Genomic DNA, 16,598 nt, shown 5'->3' on the forward strand with positions numbered 1-16,598 from the left:
ATAGTCACCATCTTGCACCTTTCGCCCAGGAGACCTCTGATTACCTGGCTACCTTTTTCTGTCAGAGGGGTGAATGTCTGTATGGGAGCACCACACGTTGATAACTGGACTGTGTGTCCCAAAGGGCTGGGTGACTGTTAATTCTTCTCATCAGCTCCTCTGGTTTATCTCAGGAATAACAAAAATGAGACACTTCTAGCCGCATCTATCTTTTACCAAATTGGGCTAGAAATGAAAGGCAGGAACACAGGCATGAAGACAAGGAGACACCAGCAAGGCAATCCTTCTAAAGTAATTTACTTTAAAAGCTTTTCTCCTAGCAAGAGGAGTCTATTTAAATTCATTCTTTGGAGGGCTAATGAAGTACTGACTGCTAATTCATTTTGATATTTATGGTACAGAAACACCGTTTCAAAAATCAACCATTAAAAAGATTTTTATTGACTACCCAATACCCTGGCTTTAGGAGCTGAAAATGTAGCTGAGAAAACAAAACTCATGTGGCAATTGAAGAATATAAAATGGTATATAACTGTGTGATTGCACATGACAAACCCTAGAGGAGAATCAAGACAGGAAAATCAGTGTGGGCTCGAATAAGTGAGAGGTCTTCACGAAGATATTTCTCAAGGACATTTCAGTGCTAACATTGTTAAATACTTATATAAAATGATAACACTATTTACATCAGTTAAAATAGAGAAATATTATCTTACATTTCTATTCTTGGAAATATGAGCAGTGTTTTTGATATGAAGATGCAAGAGTGTGAAAAAGAAACACGCTAGTGAAAGAAATAAAGCAGTTTAAATAAGTTTTAGGAAGAGACAAAAACCAAGATTACAAGCAAATATTTGTTTATAATCCATTTTACTTTAGGGATAAAAGAAAGAAATACCGGACTTATTTAAATGGTCTTTAGAAACATTTATCAAGAGATACATGGTCCTCTGTTGCAGACTTAACTCCTTATCATGGAGCAAAATAGGAGCACAGAACTACCTGCTACCTTATTAATAATCAAAAAATTATATAAAGGGTTTAAAAGTAACACTGGAGATATAGGATAAATTCTTAAATAAAAATTAAACCATCAGATATCTTATAGCTACACATGTAACCAACCTCCTGACTATAAAAGTGTGTCGGAGGTAAAAGCATCAGTTTACAGTAAGATAAAATTCTTTCACAAAAACAAGTGGGGAAAAAAAAAAGTGAGTCCTTCTGGCTGACAGCCCCCTTTTATCAAGACCAATAAGATAACTAACCTTAATGCTACAGTCTGAGCAATTCAAAACAGAATCTCTTAGCCAAAGCACAGCATCTGGTGTCCACATGCCAATAGACTGTGGAAGATCTGCTAAACAGCACTTTATAGCCTGAAAAGAAAACACAACGGAAAAGAGGACACGCCATCTTAAAATAGGTACTTATGAGTAGTGTCAATATTATTTTCCTACAAGTCAAATGTTGCCAAGGTAGAGAGCAAGCAACAGCAATAGCTAATAATGACAATCACAGTTCTCGGGCTGGAGCATCTGCTATGTTCCTGATCTATTTATATTACTACCATTGTCTTTACTCCTATCATGAACCAGGGTTATACCAGGCACTTCACATACTTCTCACCCTACAATACTTCTGCATGGCAGGCCAGTGTTGTGATCTCATTTTGCAGACGGTGAAACAGACTCAGAGATACTAACCTGTGTAAGATCACAAAGTCGTGAAGACAAGATTGGGACTTATATCTAGGTCTTCCCTTTATGCCCAACTAAAAAAAAAATGAAATGTCATTTGGATGAAATCTGACTCCTGTTGTAAAAATCTCTGTGGAGGCTTCCGGCTGAATGAAGCATTTGCTGAGTACCCCAGGCATTTGTACTTACCTTTTGAAGGAGGTTGTAATGAGAATCAAGCACGGAAAGAAAAACTAAAACCCAGTGACACCTAAAAGCCTCATTTTCCCTGATGCTTTTTACCTCCCACCATCACTGCACAAGCTTCTGCAGAATGGCTACATCAGGGAGGAAAAGGTAACCCCAGGGACTCCCTCCAGTCTCATGGGAGCCTTTGAATTGATGGAGGCAATTTTATGCAGGAGATGCAACTTACTTCCAGGATTCCTAGATTTCTTCTTTCCTCTCTGAGCCCCAACCTCCCTGTCGTACACCCTCCCTTCATCCTTGGGGGCTCCAAGTCTCCCACTGTGCCCCCTGCATGAGGTACCTTTCTGGGTGGGGAGGAGGTCACTTAGAGCAAAGAGAGCAGACTCTACTAGTGCAGGTGCCAGGTGGGCAAAGAGGGAGTGAGGCGGGCCAGCTGGGGCCTGTGCACTGGAGAGCACAAGCCCTGCAGAGGAGAACGTCACTTCCCAAGCTCCCACAGAGCACCGTGCCATAAAGGGGACTGCTCAATAGAGTCATGTTTTCTAGTTGGTAAAGAGAAGCTAGAAGCAGACAACTAATTCACATTTTAAAACACTATACGAGCCAAGGGCCCAGACCCAATATTCATGGGTCAGCCTTGGCCAACAGGCCATCAGTTTGCTACTCTGAACCTCTTGGGGAGATGCTGTTAGCCAGAGGCTTGCCCTAGCTTGTTTTAAAGGTTCCCCCAACTTCGCATCTATCAAATAAAAAATCCAGATAAGATTAATAGAAAAAATTAGAGTGGCTTTTACCAAGAAAGTACACCTGTGTAATTTTCAGACAGTCAGAAGCAGTGGGACAGATCACCCATCTCCTCCAGCCCTGGAAACCTTTTCTAGGTAAGGCTGGCCCTAGATGGATGTTCTAACAAGGGGTACAGAGGCCAGAGGTGTTATCAAGTGAAAGCACTTAAAGGTCTAACAATTTTCAATATTATGCTGAGCAGCAATAAGAAAAAATGTGATTCTGAAAATTGGCTTGAACTCAAGTTAAACAGCTTCTCTGTAATAGTCATTTTAGGAAAGGCAACAGTGACTGCAGTGAGAGAAATTATAAAAGCCATGCTAATTATGGTCAAGTACTTTTTATTCACTGAGTTTTGATACATAAGAAATCTTTCGGTAAATATAGGTCAAGGGGCCCCTTGAAATTATAGAATGTTGAACAATTTTATTTTCAAAGCATGATGGATTTCTGTACAAACTCTACTTCCCCTAAGTAGGAAATAGCTATTAATAATTTTAATTAATTCAAAATAATTCAAACTTCTTATCATCTTGAATTTTTATCAAGAGAGGAAGGATAGACTGTAGTTAATCTTTTCACTAAAATCTATGAGGAGAAGGTTAAATATAAACATATATCCGAAGAGAATGGTTACCTAATTAAATTAAGAACTCTGGAAGTAAATATTTACATATAATATCCTGAAACTGTGTAGAAGCCAGCACTGGCATCTAATTATTAAAGTGGAACCTCTAACTGGACAATATAGCCTGATGACTCAACATGCTTGAAAACAAACATTTATCAAACAATATTCTGTACGTCTCACTGGTCTTCTTGTCTAAGTGAGCCACCATTTGGATCATTTCCAATTTTGTTAAACTCAATCATCATCAAAAACTGAGAGAGCATCTCACAATGTGATTATGAACACATCCAAATCCCTTTCAGCCAATCTCCTAGGCTTGTAACATATAGTACCTGAGGTGGTACTGCAATCATTTCTTGGAGAAACCGAGGGGGAATTTCCCTGAGCTCGGACACTTTCACAGACGTCACAGTGCCAGAATCCAGGAATTGAACATCAAGAGCCCGGCTGCTGTGAACATTCGTAATCTGCAATGAGACAAGTGTTGGCTGATTTATTAGCATATCCAAAAGGCCACAATGCTTCTGTGCAATTACATTTTGTACAGCTCTAAAATGCACATAAAAAGCAACAAAAACTATCAGTGCTGATTGAATTTTCTTTTATTTTAAAATGTACTTATTTACCAAATAGATATTTTTATAGTAGAATTGATTTCAACATCTTGCTGTTAATTCATAAATATAGTAATAATTACTATGTTTTCAATTCTAGGATACTACTGATTGTAAAACAATTTTATACATTATTATATACTGCTGATCGTAAGATACAGTCTGTTCTCCAAAATATTAGGATGTGAGGAAAAAAAAAAAACTACTGTGTCTTAGCAATGAGGAAATAATAGAGAGAATTCAGAGACAGAATTTTACTTGTAGTAGGTAAATATTATGTGTTTTTGTTTTTTACAGTTAAACTTGGTCTTTTTTTAAAATTAATTAATTTATTTTTGGCTACATTGGGTCTTCGTTGCTGCACGCGGGCTTCCTCTAGTTGCGGCGAGTGAGGGCTATTCTTCGTTGCGGTGCGTGGGCATCTCATTGCGGTGGCTTCTCTTGTTGCGGAGCACGGGCTCTAGGTGTGCAGGCTAAGTAGTTGTGGCTTGCGGGCTCTAGAGTGCGGGCTCAGTAGTTGCGGCTTGTGGGTTCTAGAGCCCAGGCTCAGTAGTTGTGGTGCACGGGCTTAGACGCTCTGCAGCATGTGGGATCTTCCTGGACCAGGGCTTGAACCCGTGTCCCCTGCACTGGCAGGCGAATTCTTAACCACTGCGCCACCAGGGAGGTCCCAATACTATGTATTTTTAAAACATGACACATTTTGGTATTTTATAGCTTAGCCAGAAAGCCCAATGATACTTTGTGTCATTTGTCAAAAATGGGAACATCATTAATCATTAGAGAAATGCAAATCAAAACTACAATGAGATATCATCTCACACCGGTCAGAATGGCCATCATCAAAAAATCTACAAACAATAAATGCTGGAGAGGGTGTGGAGAAAAGGGAACCCTCTTGCACTGTTGGTGGGAATGTAAATTGATACAGCCACTATGGAGAACAGTATGGAGGTTCCTTAAAGAACTAAAAGTAGAATTACCATATGACCCAGCAATCCCACTACTGGGCATACTCTCTGAGAAAACCACAATTCAAAAAGAGTCATGTACCCCAATGTTCATTGCAGCACTATTTACAATAGCCAGGACATGGAAGCAACCTAAGTGTCCATCAACAGATGAATGGATAAAGAAGATGTGGCACATATATACAATGGAATATTACTCAGCCATAAAAAGGAACAAAACTGAGTTATTTGTAGTGAGGTGGATGGACCTAGAGACTGTCATACAGAGTGAAGTAAGTCAGAGAGAGAAAAACAAATACTGTATGCTAACACATATATATGGAATCTAAAAAAAAAAGAAAGAAAAAAGAAAAAAATGGTCAGAAAAGCCTAGGGGCAAGACGGAAATAAAGATGCAGCCCTACTAGAGCATGGACTTGAGGATACGGGGAGGGGGAAGGGTAAGCTGGGACAAAGTGAGAGAGTGGCATGGACATATATACACTATCAAACGTAAAATAGCTAGCTAGTGGGAAGCAGCCGCATAGCACAGGGGGTTCAGCTCAGTGCTTTGTGACCACCTAGGGGGGTGGGATAGGGAGGGTGGGAGGGAGGGAGATGCAATAGGGAAGAGATATGGGGATATATGTATATGTATAACTGATTCACTTTGTTATAAAGCAGAAACTAACACACCATTGTAAAGCAATTATACTCCAATAAAGATGTTTAAAAAAAAATGGGTAAGTTACACACTGAATCAAAGCAATAATTACCTACCTGTGGCCAAATGGCAAGAAAACAATGTAAGATTCTGGATGCACCTTTAAATGCCACAATCTCCCCTAATATGCCCCTAAAATGCCATTGTGACACTTGCTATTGTTAAATATTTACAGTGGCCAAATATAGCCCCATGGAGGTGGTTATCTGGGCTGAGATCTCACGCCTACAACTGCACTAACTGCTACCTAAGCGTGGTGGTGCCTTCGGTATGATGACTGTTGAGAACTGGGCCACTTTCGTCTTGGAAGTCAGATTTGCCAGAAGTGAAGCCTTTTTCTACTGCCCGAGAGAATGCTTGATTAATATAATAGCATAAATTTTTAAATCTAAGACATGATAAACACAAACAGTCCCATGGAGGAATATTTTAAAATGTATTTGTTTATTCAAACATACATACTGAACATATATATTGGTATGGATGGTATCTGTTGAATGCTTGTTATATCCAGGCATAACTAGGCTGCAAAGATATACTTCCTCTTCTCAAAGAGCTCCTAGTGCCATGAGAGACGACACAAATACATAACCATACTATAATGTAGTAAAGGCAATAATGAAGTTGCGCTTGGGGTACTGTGAGAACACAGAGGGTGGGTACCTGACCCAGCAGGAAGCAGGTGTCAGGGCAAGCTTTCAGGAGGAGGGAATGCCTAGAATTGGTACTTTTCTTTAAAAATTTACTTTTTTTTCTTATTTTAGTAAAATGCCTCCACTGTAGAAAATTTATATACTTAAATATATAAAAATCACTTGTAATCTACTATAGGTTACAATTATCCTTCTAGTCTTTTACCCATGATTCACAAAAGATTAGATTTACAAGAATTACAAAACATTTGTAGATACTATTTCATAGTTGACTGCTTTCCACTCAGTGTCTCATAAAAATATTTCATGTAATTTGTCTTCTATGTCATTTTAATGTTATTTAAGTCTATCGTATACATACATTGTGACTTATCTATCAAATCACTTTGGCTGGATAATTTAAGTTGTGTAAATTTGTTTACACAAATTTGTTACTTTAAGAAATAATCATATTTACTGGGCATTTGTATTTCCTTTTTCACAAACTGAAATTTCATAAATTTCACAAATTTATGTCCTTTCAGAGCTGCACCTTAAATGATGAATGGGAGTAAGCCAGGTTGGTAGGAGTCCAGTTAGGGGCGAATCTGGACATTTCAAATAGAGGGGAGAGGAGGGGCAAAGGCACACACATACTTCTTACGTGTGGGGCCTACAAGCATTTTGGTTACGTTAGAGCATAAAATGAGAGGCCGGGCAAGGCAAGAGGTGAGGCTGGGAGACAGGCAAAGGCAAGGTCTAAGAGAAGCAGATATCATGCCTTCAAGAACTAAGACTTTACCCTGTAGATGAGAAGCCAAGTCAAGCCTTAAGTAGAAGAATGAGATGGTCAGCTTTCTAAAATTGCTGGTGAGGGCTTTAGGATCAGATAGATTTGGTTTTAAATCTCAGCTCTCCCACTTTTTAGCTGGATGACTTTCCTCATCAGTAAGAACAGGGATAACAGGGTTTTGTGAACATGAAATGAGATCGGTCATGTTTAAAAAAGCATTTAGCGTCATGCAAACAGTAAGTCTCGTCATAAGTTGGATGTATAATTATTTGCATTTTGGGTTGCTACTCTTAGTGATACGGAGCTCGACTAGAGGAAGACAGGAGTGAAGGCAGAGGAACCAGTTGGTGTGGTACTGCGGTGTTCCAGGCAAGAATTAACAAAGTTGTAAAATCAGCAGTGTTCAGTGATTAGTTGCACTTGGGGCTGAGGAAGATGCAGGAGTCAAAGATAACTCTTAAGAAACAGCCTGCATGGCTGCATGAATGGAGGTACCACTAAAATAGAGATAAGGGAGAAAGGTAAGGATGGGGAAAGATAATTTTGGTTTCAGACATGTAGAACTTAAAAGAGTTTGTGAGATGGACAATTAGGCTGGCTTTTTGCTCAAATCTGCAGCCCATCAAGGACTGGAAAACAAATTTGGGAGTCATTAGGGCCAAAATGGTACCTGAAACTATGAGATAGGATTACCTAGAAGGATGCAGAGGCCGAGAAGAGTGATGAACCTGGACAGGACTTAGGGACACTGACATTTCAGAAGTGGGGGTGGAAGGCGGTTTGGGTGAAAAATAAGAGAAGGAATTATTAGACTATCATGAGGAAAATTAGGATTTGATAACATGGTAGCCCAGTGAGAAGAGAATTTCAAGTTTCAACACTGTTCGATGCAGCAAAGAGGTCTGGTACGACAAGACCTGGAAGATACTAATACAACTGCAAAATTAAGACGCTGTTCACAAGAACAGGCTCTGTGATGGAGTATGGGCAGAAGTCATGTGGCAGTGACTGAGGACTGACTGGAAGATGGTGCAGAGTGAATGCAGACCACTTCTACAGGGAAACAGGGAGAGCAGTGGCCACTGCACTGAATAAAGTTGGTTGGACTTACAGAATAAGTTCAGAATGTATAGGCACTATAGTTTAGACAAGTTTAGACAAGTTACAATGTCAAGAGCAAATACATCACTTAAACACAGGATCTGCTTTTCATTAATCATCTTTCTTTCCTTAACTTTCTATGCATCACTAAGAGAATGAACACTTTTGCTACCTCAAAAGTAGATAATACACAACTTGACAGTAATACAAATAATACTAGATATTAATCTAAAGTATTTGAGCACACACTGAGAAGGTATTTTTGCCAAAAAGGCATAGCCTGATTCCACACACGGAGAAACTCAAGTTGAGAGACACTCTACAAAACACTGCTACTCTTCAAGAGGCCACAAACAACAAAGACTGAGCAACTGCCAGGTTGGAGGAAACTAAGAAGACATGACAACTAAATACATCTTGGGATCCTGGACCAGAAAAAGGACATATGGAGGACAATCTGGGAAATGTCAGTATGTTCTGCAGATTAGTTAATAATATTGTACCAATGTTAATTTCCTGATTTTGATAATCGTTATGTAAGACGTTAACAATTGGAGATGGTGGGTAAAGGGCACATGGGAACTCCTTAAAATATTTTTGCAACTTTCTAAAAGTCTGAAATTACTTCAAAATAAAAGGTTAAAAAATTAAGTATTTGTGCATTTATATATTATACACTAAACAGCACAGAGCTTTAAAATTCAGATAATGTCGTGTTCTTTTTAACAAATTATGTTTTGAAGTTTATAGCTAAGCACCCAAATCTTAGTCCAGATCTCAACTTTCTGACACACATTCACATTGACAATAATTATTTCAAAACTGATGCTTTCATTAAAGTAGCCATGACCAAGATTTACTTAAATAAAGGGAAAATCAGTACAATTAAGTTATCACAATGCTGCTATGCAGTAATAAAACTCAATAAAGCAATGATTCTTACTTAGGGTTGGTTTCTTTGAGAATCTTAAGAAAATTATGAATACTTTCCCTCCAAAATACATAATACACACACACACACATAATTTGCATACAATTGTTGGGGAGGGGTCCAGGCGCTCCCTGTAAGCAGAGGTCTTTGCACCTAGGTTAAGCACCACTGTGGGAAAAAAAAAAAATCAAGCCCAGATTTGCAATTTTACTAACTGGGCAAAATAGATATCAAAAAAAAAGAAAAGAAGAAGAAGACGAAGAAAAGAAAGAAACCACAAAAATCCAAAACCTACCTTTGAAAAACATACAGAGATTTATGACAAAATATAACAAACCTCCTTGCAAATTCATAACTGAGCTTGTAAGAAAATAAAACAATTATTAGGCCCTGGAAATAGAGGAATATGTGAACACTGAAACCCAAGCCATCCTGGGCAGGGGTGAGGGAGGACATGAGATGCCCCCAAGAAGCCAGAACACTCAAAGGGCTACCCCTCGAGGGAGGGGTGACTCTGGAGAGCAATTAGGCATTCCCTATGCCCAGAAATTCCACTCCTACATATGTACCCTGGGAGATATGCACAGGAAGGTTCATGGTAGTGCTGTTTATAGCAAAAAATTCGACACAATCTAAATATCCATTGTCAGAAGAATGGAGTGATAATGTTGGCATATTCGTACACTGTTACAGCATACAGCAGGGAAAACAGATTACACCACAAACATAATGAATGAAAAAGCATGCTATAGAAGAATCAATACATCTTACAATTTGTGTAAATTTTTAAGACATTCATTCATTTAGTTTACTTTATTCATGTTTTTACTATAAATATTATATATACTATTCACTTCTACATTTTAAATATCTCTATATTGAAATATACAGATAGTAAAAGTATGTGTGTATAGACACAAATATAGTAAAAGTCTAGAGCAGTGAATAGGAAGGAGAAACACCAAATTCAGCTGGTAGCTCCCCCAGGGGTGGGAGTAAAAGAAAGGGCTGCAGACAGGGAGCATCAACTGTATATTGGTTTTATGTATCATGTTTTATTTCTTAAACTGGTGATGAGTATATGGATGCTTACTCCATTTTTTAAAAACCTCATTTATATGTCTCAAATATTTCATCTTAAGTTTAAAAAAAGTCAAGTGACTGATTTTACCTCTACTCGTAACCATTTTCCTTTGCAATGGAAGAGGCAGATTTTCCCACAGAAGGGTAATGAAACGAAGTACTCAGAGGTCATGTGCTGCAAAACAGAAACGCATGCCACTTATTATTCTCAGCAAAGAGCACATTGCTACACCATGAGAAAAACACCGCTGTGGCACAGGCAAGCTGCTTCACCCGTATGTGATCAGACTTTCGGCGAGGTGTGTGCTACAGTGGACGCAGCACATGTACAGGGGTTGTAGGGCTTCTGCCTTGTTTCTCATATGTTGGTGGCAGCCATCTTCCCTTCTTCCTTGCACATGGCTCATAAATCAGCATTGTTAAAATGTCTAAAAATGTTAGCATGGAGGTCAGTATAATTCATCCAGGCTCAGGCACCATCAGTTAAACACAAAGAGGGAAGATAAATCCGATAAAATGAACAGCCTGTATGAAAGGGAAGCAGTTAGGCTAGCAGTTCATAAGGCCTCCTCTTTTCATCTTTTAACATTCAAGATTCAAAGATAAGATTTTAATCCAAAACAAAAGAAACGTTATCAACACAAATATGGATATCAGTGCCAGTTCAATGTTGTTCAATGTTTTCATCCTCCTCCTCTGCTGTAGCTTGAAATGGGGGACCTGCCATTGCCTCTTTCCTTCAGGGTGAATGTTTCTACTCTCCCCACAGGCAATGTCTCCTTCCACTTGAGTTTCCAGGGCACTAAGAACTATCAAGAGTGCTTTTCACCATTATAGATTATAAGCACATGCATGCAAATGAGTAACTACAGTCACCCTCTGGATGTCTCAGATTTCTCTAGGATAGATCAGCAAATCAAACTTCAGTAATGACCTTGAGATACAAGCTAAGACATCTGTAACAGAAAGAGGTAAAGCTATAGATCTAATAACGTCTCGATTCTAGGCTGTAGTCTAAATACAAGTTTAATCCACTTCAGCAAATATTTTGGAATACCTATTTTATGTAAGACACTAGATAAGTTACTACAGTACCTAAATGAATTAGGTACTTACCAGAAGCTGGTGAGGCTCAGTCTCTGCCCTCAGGAAGCCTACACTCTAGTAAAGCAAACAAATACCCAAACAGCTAAAACAATGCTGCATACAAGTGTCATGAGGCACTCGGGGTGCTCTGTAGGTCAGAGGCAAGGGTTCACTTCCAGGTGAGGGGGTCAGAGATGAAGCGGCATCAGAGTTTAGTCACTTGGAAACCACAGCATATTGTGGATTACAACTATAATGTCCAAATGGAGGTAAGGAAATCCCTTTAGGACCTTAAAACAAAACCCCTACAGATCCTGATTCAGAAAATAATACTAGAATTAAAGGGAAAAGAGATTACTAATAAATGTAAACTGCACAACCACATTTTCCAAGGCGCAGGTTCTCTCAGGGACCATAAAGAGGTTGGAGAGTGATGCCTCGGAAGTTTTATTCTCCTTCTAAATTCCATGGTTCCGTCTTTGCCCAGGCAGAGGAGCCAGCTGCTCGAGCAGACAGTCACAGGCAGCTGCACTGTAGGCTCATCAACTGCACCTTGTGAATGACAAATCTACCGGTTGTTGCACACTTTCTATGTGCCAGGCCCTGTGCTAATAATAAGCAGCCTTGTGACTAGTCCTCATAACAATCCTGTGGGTACTCACTATTATTATCCTCATTTTACCATGAAGAAACTAGTGGGGATTTTTATTTTTGTTTTAAATTCTGAAGTCTGGGGCTCTTACCCTCTATTTTAGAGAGTCTACCTTAAAATATACAAAACTTACTACACATGTACAATTTAGTGACTCCTCTTGTTTGCAATGTTAGGACTCATCTTAGAGGTGGATGCTGCTTGGCCATACCTTACAATGAAAGTATTCCTCTATCTTATGCAGAAGGTCGTTGAGCTTGTTCAAACCCTTACAAGGCACCTGGCAGTAGAGTGTGCCGTCGGAGCAAATATTAGTCACTCTGACATTTGTGTACATGGCATCGACCTGAAACAAAGGACACACCAAGGATGTGAGAACAGAGTGCAGCTCTTACCTACCTAAGGGTATCTATCTAAATAGCTCACTGAAAATTTCTGCGCTTTTCAATCTTCTAAGCAAGCTGGAGGACAGATAGAATGAAATTCATAACGTAAATGTGGAAAACTAGTTTGCATACCACTCTTTCCAAAAGGAATATCTGGTATCATTTGTGTCAGGCACAGAGTAGACATTTTACACACATTATATTATTACCACTTTCTACTGTCTGAAAGGCTAAGAGTATTTTTAGCTCTGCTTTAACTCTGGTTTATCTTCTCCCCATTAATTTAGAAAAAGAATTATTATATAAAACATATTTTTGCAGCATTAACAGAAATAAAAATAAAAAACTCTCACAAAATCAATCCCATTATCAGTTTACTTTCTAATTCACGTCCATGGGCCACAGGAACTTTTAGTAACTTTTAAAAATTATAATCACAGTAAAGGTTTAATTTTAGCCATTTTTAGTCAAATCATAATATAAAGGCAATTAACTATTGTTCTACTTATTAAAACAAATATTTTCCCAATGTTGCTATGAAGCCTTAAAAATGATCATTTTTAACATCTCATCCTATTCTTTCGAGTGGCTGCTCTATAATTTATTTAAAAGTGTCCTTTTGTACAGACATCTATGTTCTTCACATTTAAAAAATGTTAAAGCTAGCAATTTAATAAGCATCGTCACTGATCTAATTTTCCCTTCATTTGAATTATCCTCCTTTATTATCTTTGCAAAATAATTTCATACAAAATTAATATATGCTCATTGTGGAAACTGGAAAATAAAACAAAAATCCAATTCTTAATAATTACTATTTATATTTTGGCATTTCCCCTCCTTTTAGCTCCCTTCCTTCCTTTTTTTTCCCAATACATACGTAATCTGTCTCTATCTAGTGTTAGCCTAAAATGTACAACGTTCTTTTCTGGTGAATTTCTTTCCTGTGATACTTGTGAATAGACAACAGTGGTCACAGTGGTACCTGAAGGTGAACCTCTAGTGACTTGTCACATTTGGCCTTTAAGCAGGTGGCATTGATGTTGATGTCATCTTCTCCTGAGGTATCGTACAGAACAACCAGTGGAATATCAGTTTTGTCAAGTATTTCCACTGCAAAGATCTTTCCACAAGTTAAAGATTCAACCACCTTCACTAAATCAGGATCATCACTTAGAACTTCCAACCCTGAAAAATATTGAATATTTAAATTTCTACTTAATTAGAAGAATCATTTTAAGATGCAGAGATTGTGTTTGTTTTGGCTACTTATTACAGTTATGAATCTACTACAAAATTCTTAAATTTTATAGGGAAGCTTTGTTATACAATCTTCTTTATACCATCCACCCTTAGGTTTAAAAATATTTATTATAACATGAATGCCCTTTTGAATGATTACACGAAGGCGGGCAATCTTAAAACAAGAAGAAAAGTTGACGATCAATCTGAATTTCTACCTTAGGAGAAACAGCCTTCACTTTACTTACAAACACATATTTAAAACAAAAAGACTAACACGTAAAGAAGTTGTCAGCCAATTATGTCTGCCACTCATGTATTTGTAACACTCTTCCTAAAAATATACCCTTGGTTTTTTCATTTTCTAATTAAATATGCACAATTATTTCTTGCATGAACATGCACTTATTGAAAATTTAGACAACCTTTCCCCCTCCCTTTCATTCTTTCTTTTAAAGTAAACCATCATGGCCCTGAGGATACCAAAGAACTTTCAGATTTATGAAAGAAAGGTAAAATACTGTTTAATGTAATGTGGGTATTAGGTGAATTTTATTGCAGTCTAATTATTCTTTAAATTCTTGGAAAATTGTAATTTCATATAACATAATATGACAACTCTAAGTTAATCCATTAAACTAATTAAACTAGGGCATCATTTCCCCAATGGTACTACAATGTCTATTTCTATATTTTTCCCCTTTAAATCCGTAAGCAAAAGTTTACAGACTCCTTCTGACCTACCTTTCTCTTTTTCATATTCTGTTCTCCAGACACACACCTCTATAGCTTTTATCAAAGCTTTCATTTCAGCATCCTAAATCTTTTCCTATGCTCTTGATATGTTCTTTTCAAAACTAACTCCCACAGGTTTGTAACAGTATTTTTAAATTACTCTAGATTTATCTCACAGAGAGAGCCAAACCCAGTTCCTCTGACATAAAGACATCCCTGCTGGGAAGGAGGCATTTCTTCACAGGTCTAATTTTCATGAAAACAATTCTGATCGTTTTCTGAATATAGCTCTGGCTCTCCTGCATGAGGCATACATAGTCCAATGTCTTTCCTCATCATTAACATGTGCCCCCCATACTTTCAGGTCATCCCTACACGTCACTCTCACACATGTGCATTTCTCTACGCTTCCTTGAGGAGGAAAGAAAAGAACAGTGATACGTGACAGTGCCAGAGACCGCACATGACCCACAGCTGGACTCGTGCTTGGGTGCACGAGGGAGTGTTCCTTGCTAACAAGCAGCACCCACGGAGTCCATCTCAGTGGGAACGAAGCTGGGAGTCACTTTACAACAGGTCGAACAACATGATTTACACTGATCCTGTATCCCACGATACAGGGCCTCGAACAGCTGTTACTAGGGCAGTTACGGCAACAGCAACCAAACCCTCTCAGATGTCCAACAGGCTTTTTAATAATAAATTTAAATGTGGTATATGTTATATATAATGTAACAAAAATATATTAAAACATCATAACATTTTTATAATGATCAAATCTTACAAAGAGAAATACAGCAGGTTCTTATTAGTTATCTATTTTATACATATTAGTGTATATATGTCAATCCCAATCTCCCAGTTCATCCCCCACACACACGGGCCCCAACTTTCCCCGCCTGGGGTCCATACGTTTGTCGAAGTGGAGAGCACTTTAAAAAAAGTTCCTTTTACCTGCGAGCTTACACTTTGTAGCTTGGAATGACAGTGAACAGAACTTCGGGTTCAATTTGTATGCTTTGCTCATTTCAACATTTTCACTAAAACCATAGTCAACATAGCATACCTAATGATAATAGAAACAACAACGTTTAGGTTCAAATAAAATTCTTTACCCTCGTTTCTTAAAAAAAAAAAAAAAATCACTTGATGCATTGAACTGGCTTCATTTTACCCCATAATCGGCATGTGAAGTGGCACCACTGCCTGGAAAATGCCAGGGCAGGTGCCCCTGACTTAGCCCGGAAGAGGAATGCTGGGAATGGGACCAGGGGTGCCAGGGCTCCTGACTTCCAGGCCGCACTCCTCTGCCGCGCCTTTGCCAAAGGGGAGAAGAGGGAAGAGTGCTGAACTCCGATGCCTTCTGTTGTCAGCTTCTCAGCAGCACACGTACCTGGTCTGCCAGCCCTGACTGTCCCCACCCTTTCCTTGCTGGCATAATGCCTACATCACCTTATTCTTTCTTGATTTACACAGCTCCACTAAGGATCTGCTTCCTTAGGCAGATCCTTATTTATTTCCAGAGGAGGCATCACACTGGTGGTATTTATCAGATTCTAAATCCCCAGAGCAGCACTTGTGACGGCTTGCTCTCAGCTGTTATGCTTCCAGGGACCGAGATGCTTTCTGTCAATGACAACAATGATGCCATGGCTGAATAACATGGAATTCTACACTGTAAAGGTAGGTAATTCTGGGTTTTTGGGGGGCTGTGCAGCTGGGTTAGGCCTTCATCCAATTCAGGAGAAGGTCCCAGTCTGCTGGACAGAGCTCTGTGCTTACAGAGACTTGCATGGCACTTCCTCACCACCATCACAGATCATGGAGAGCCTGGATATTATTTTTAGTGTATTAATAAAACCTTCAGTTGAGAAGGACTATATAACGAACGGCTTTTTCTTTTTGGAGAAAAATAAATCTAGAGACATTAAGCTGTGGTTTAGAATGATAACTAGGAATCAGAGGGAAAGTGTTGAAAACTTAGTACGCTTCTCTAATTAAAGCAGATGGTTATTACAAATACAGAACAAATCACAAAAATGCAGGGCAAAGGCATGGCAAAGAAATACCAAGTAATACAGAGTTTTACTTTCTGCAGTAAAATAAAGTCCACAGCTTCTGAGCACCAAGATTCGGACAGTAAGTATACAAAACAAAAATTCTCCCCATCAGAGAATCTAAGGAAGAAAAGAATAGAGAGATGACTAACGCCTTTCCCTGACCACCTGATAGCCGTGTCTGTGGGGCCTGTATATCCCACGTTGGAAAGGATCATCTCTTAGAGTCCATATCTTGACTCAGTGCCCGCCGAGGCCTTGATCCCTGGCAGGGTCCCTACACTACAGCCAGCCACTTCTCCAACC

The 16,598-nt window shown here is 38.8% G+C and overlaps 1 protein-coding gene across 2 annotated transcripts in view; it reads right to left on the bottom strand.

The window, feature by feature from the left end:
• TDRD7 (tudor domain containing 7) overlaps positions 1 to 16,598 on the bottom strand; it is an 89,154-nt gene that overhangs the window by 8,874 nt on the left and 63,682 nt on the right. For both annotated transcript variants that reach the window (XM_060014466.1, XM_060014467.1), the window contains 6 exons: positions 15,190 to 15,301; positions 13,244 to 13,446; positions 12,084 to 12,218; positions 10,223 to 10,309; positions 3,639 to 3,773; positions 1,269 to 1,379 (listed from right to left, as the gene is read on the bottom strand). In XM_060014466.1, the coding sequence (XP_059870449.1) occupies positions 1,269 to 1,379; positions 3,639 to 3,773; positions 10,223 to 10,309; positions 12,084 to 12,218; positions 13,244 to 13,446; positions 15,190 to 15,301 (783 nt within the window). The remainder of the gene's footprint in view (positions 1 to 1,268; positions 1,380 to 3,638; positions 3,774 to 10,222; positions 10,310 to 12,083; positions 12,219 to 13,243; positions 13,447 to 15,189; positions 15,302 to 16,598) is intronic.

Source organism: Delphinus delphis, chromosome 6 (genome assembly GCF_949987515.2).
Source record: "Delphinus delphis chromosome 6, mDelDel1.2, whole genome shotgun sequence".
NCBI classification, from domain to species: domain Eukaryota; kingdom Metazoa; phylum Chordata; class Mammalia; order Artiodactyla; family Delphinidae; genus Delphinus; species Delphinus delphis.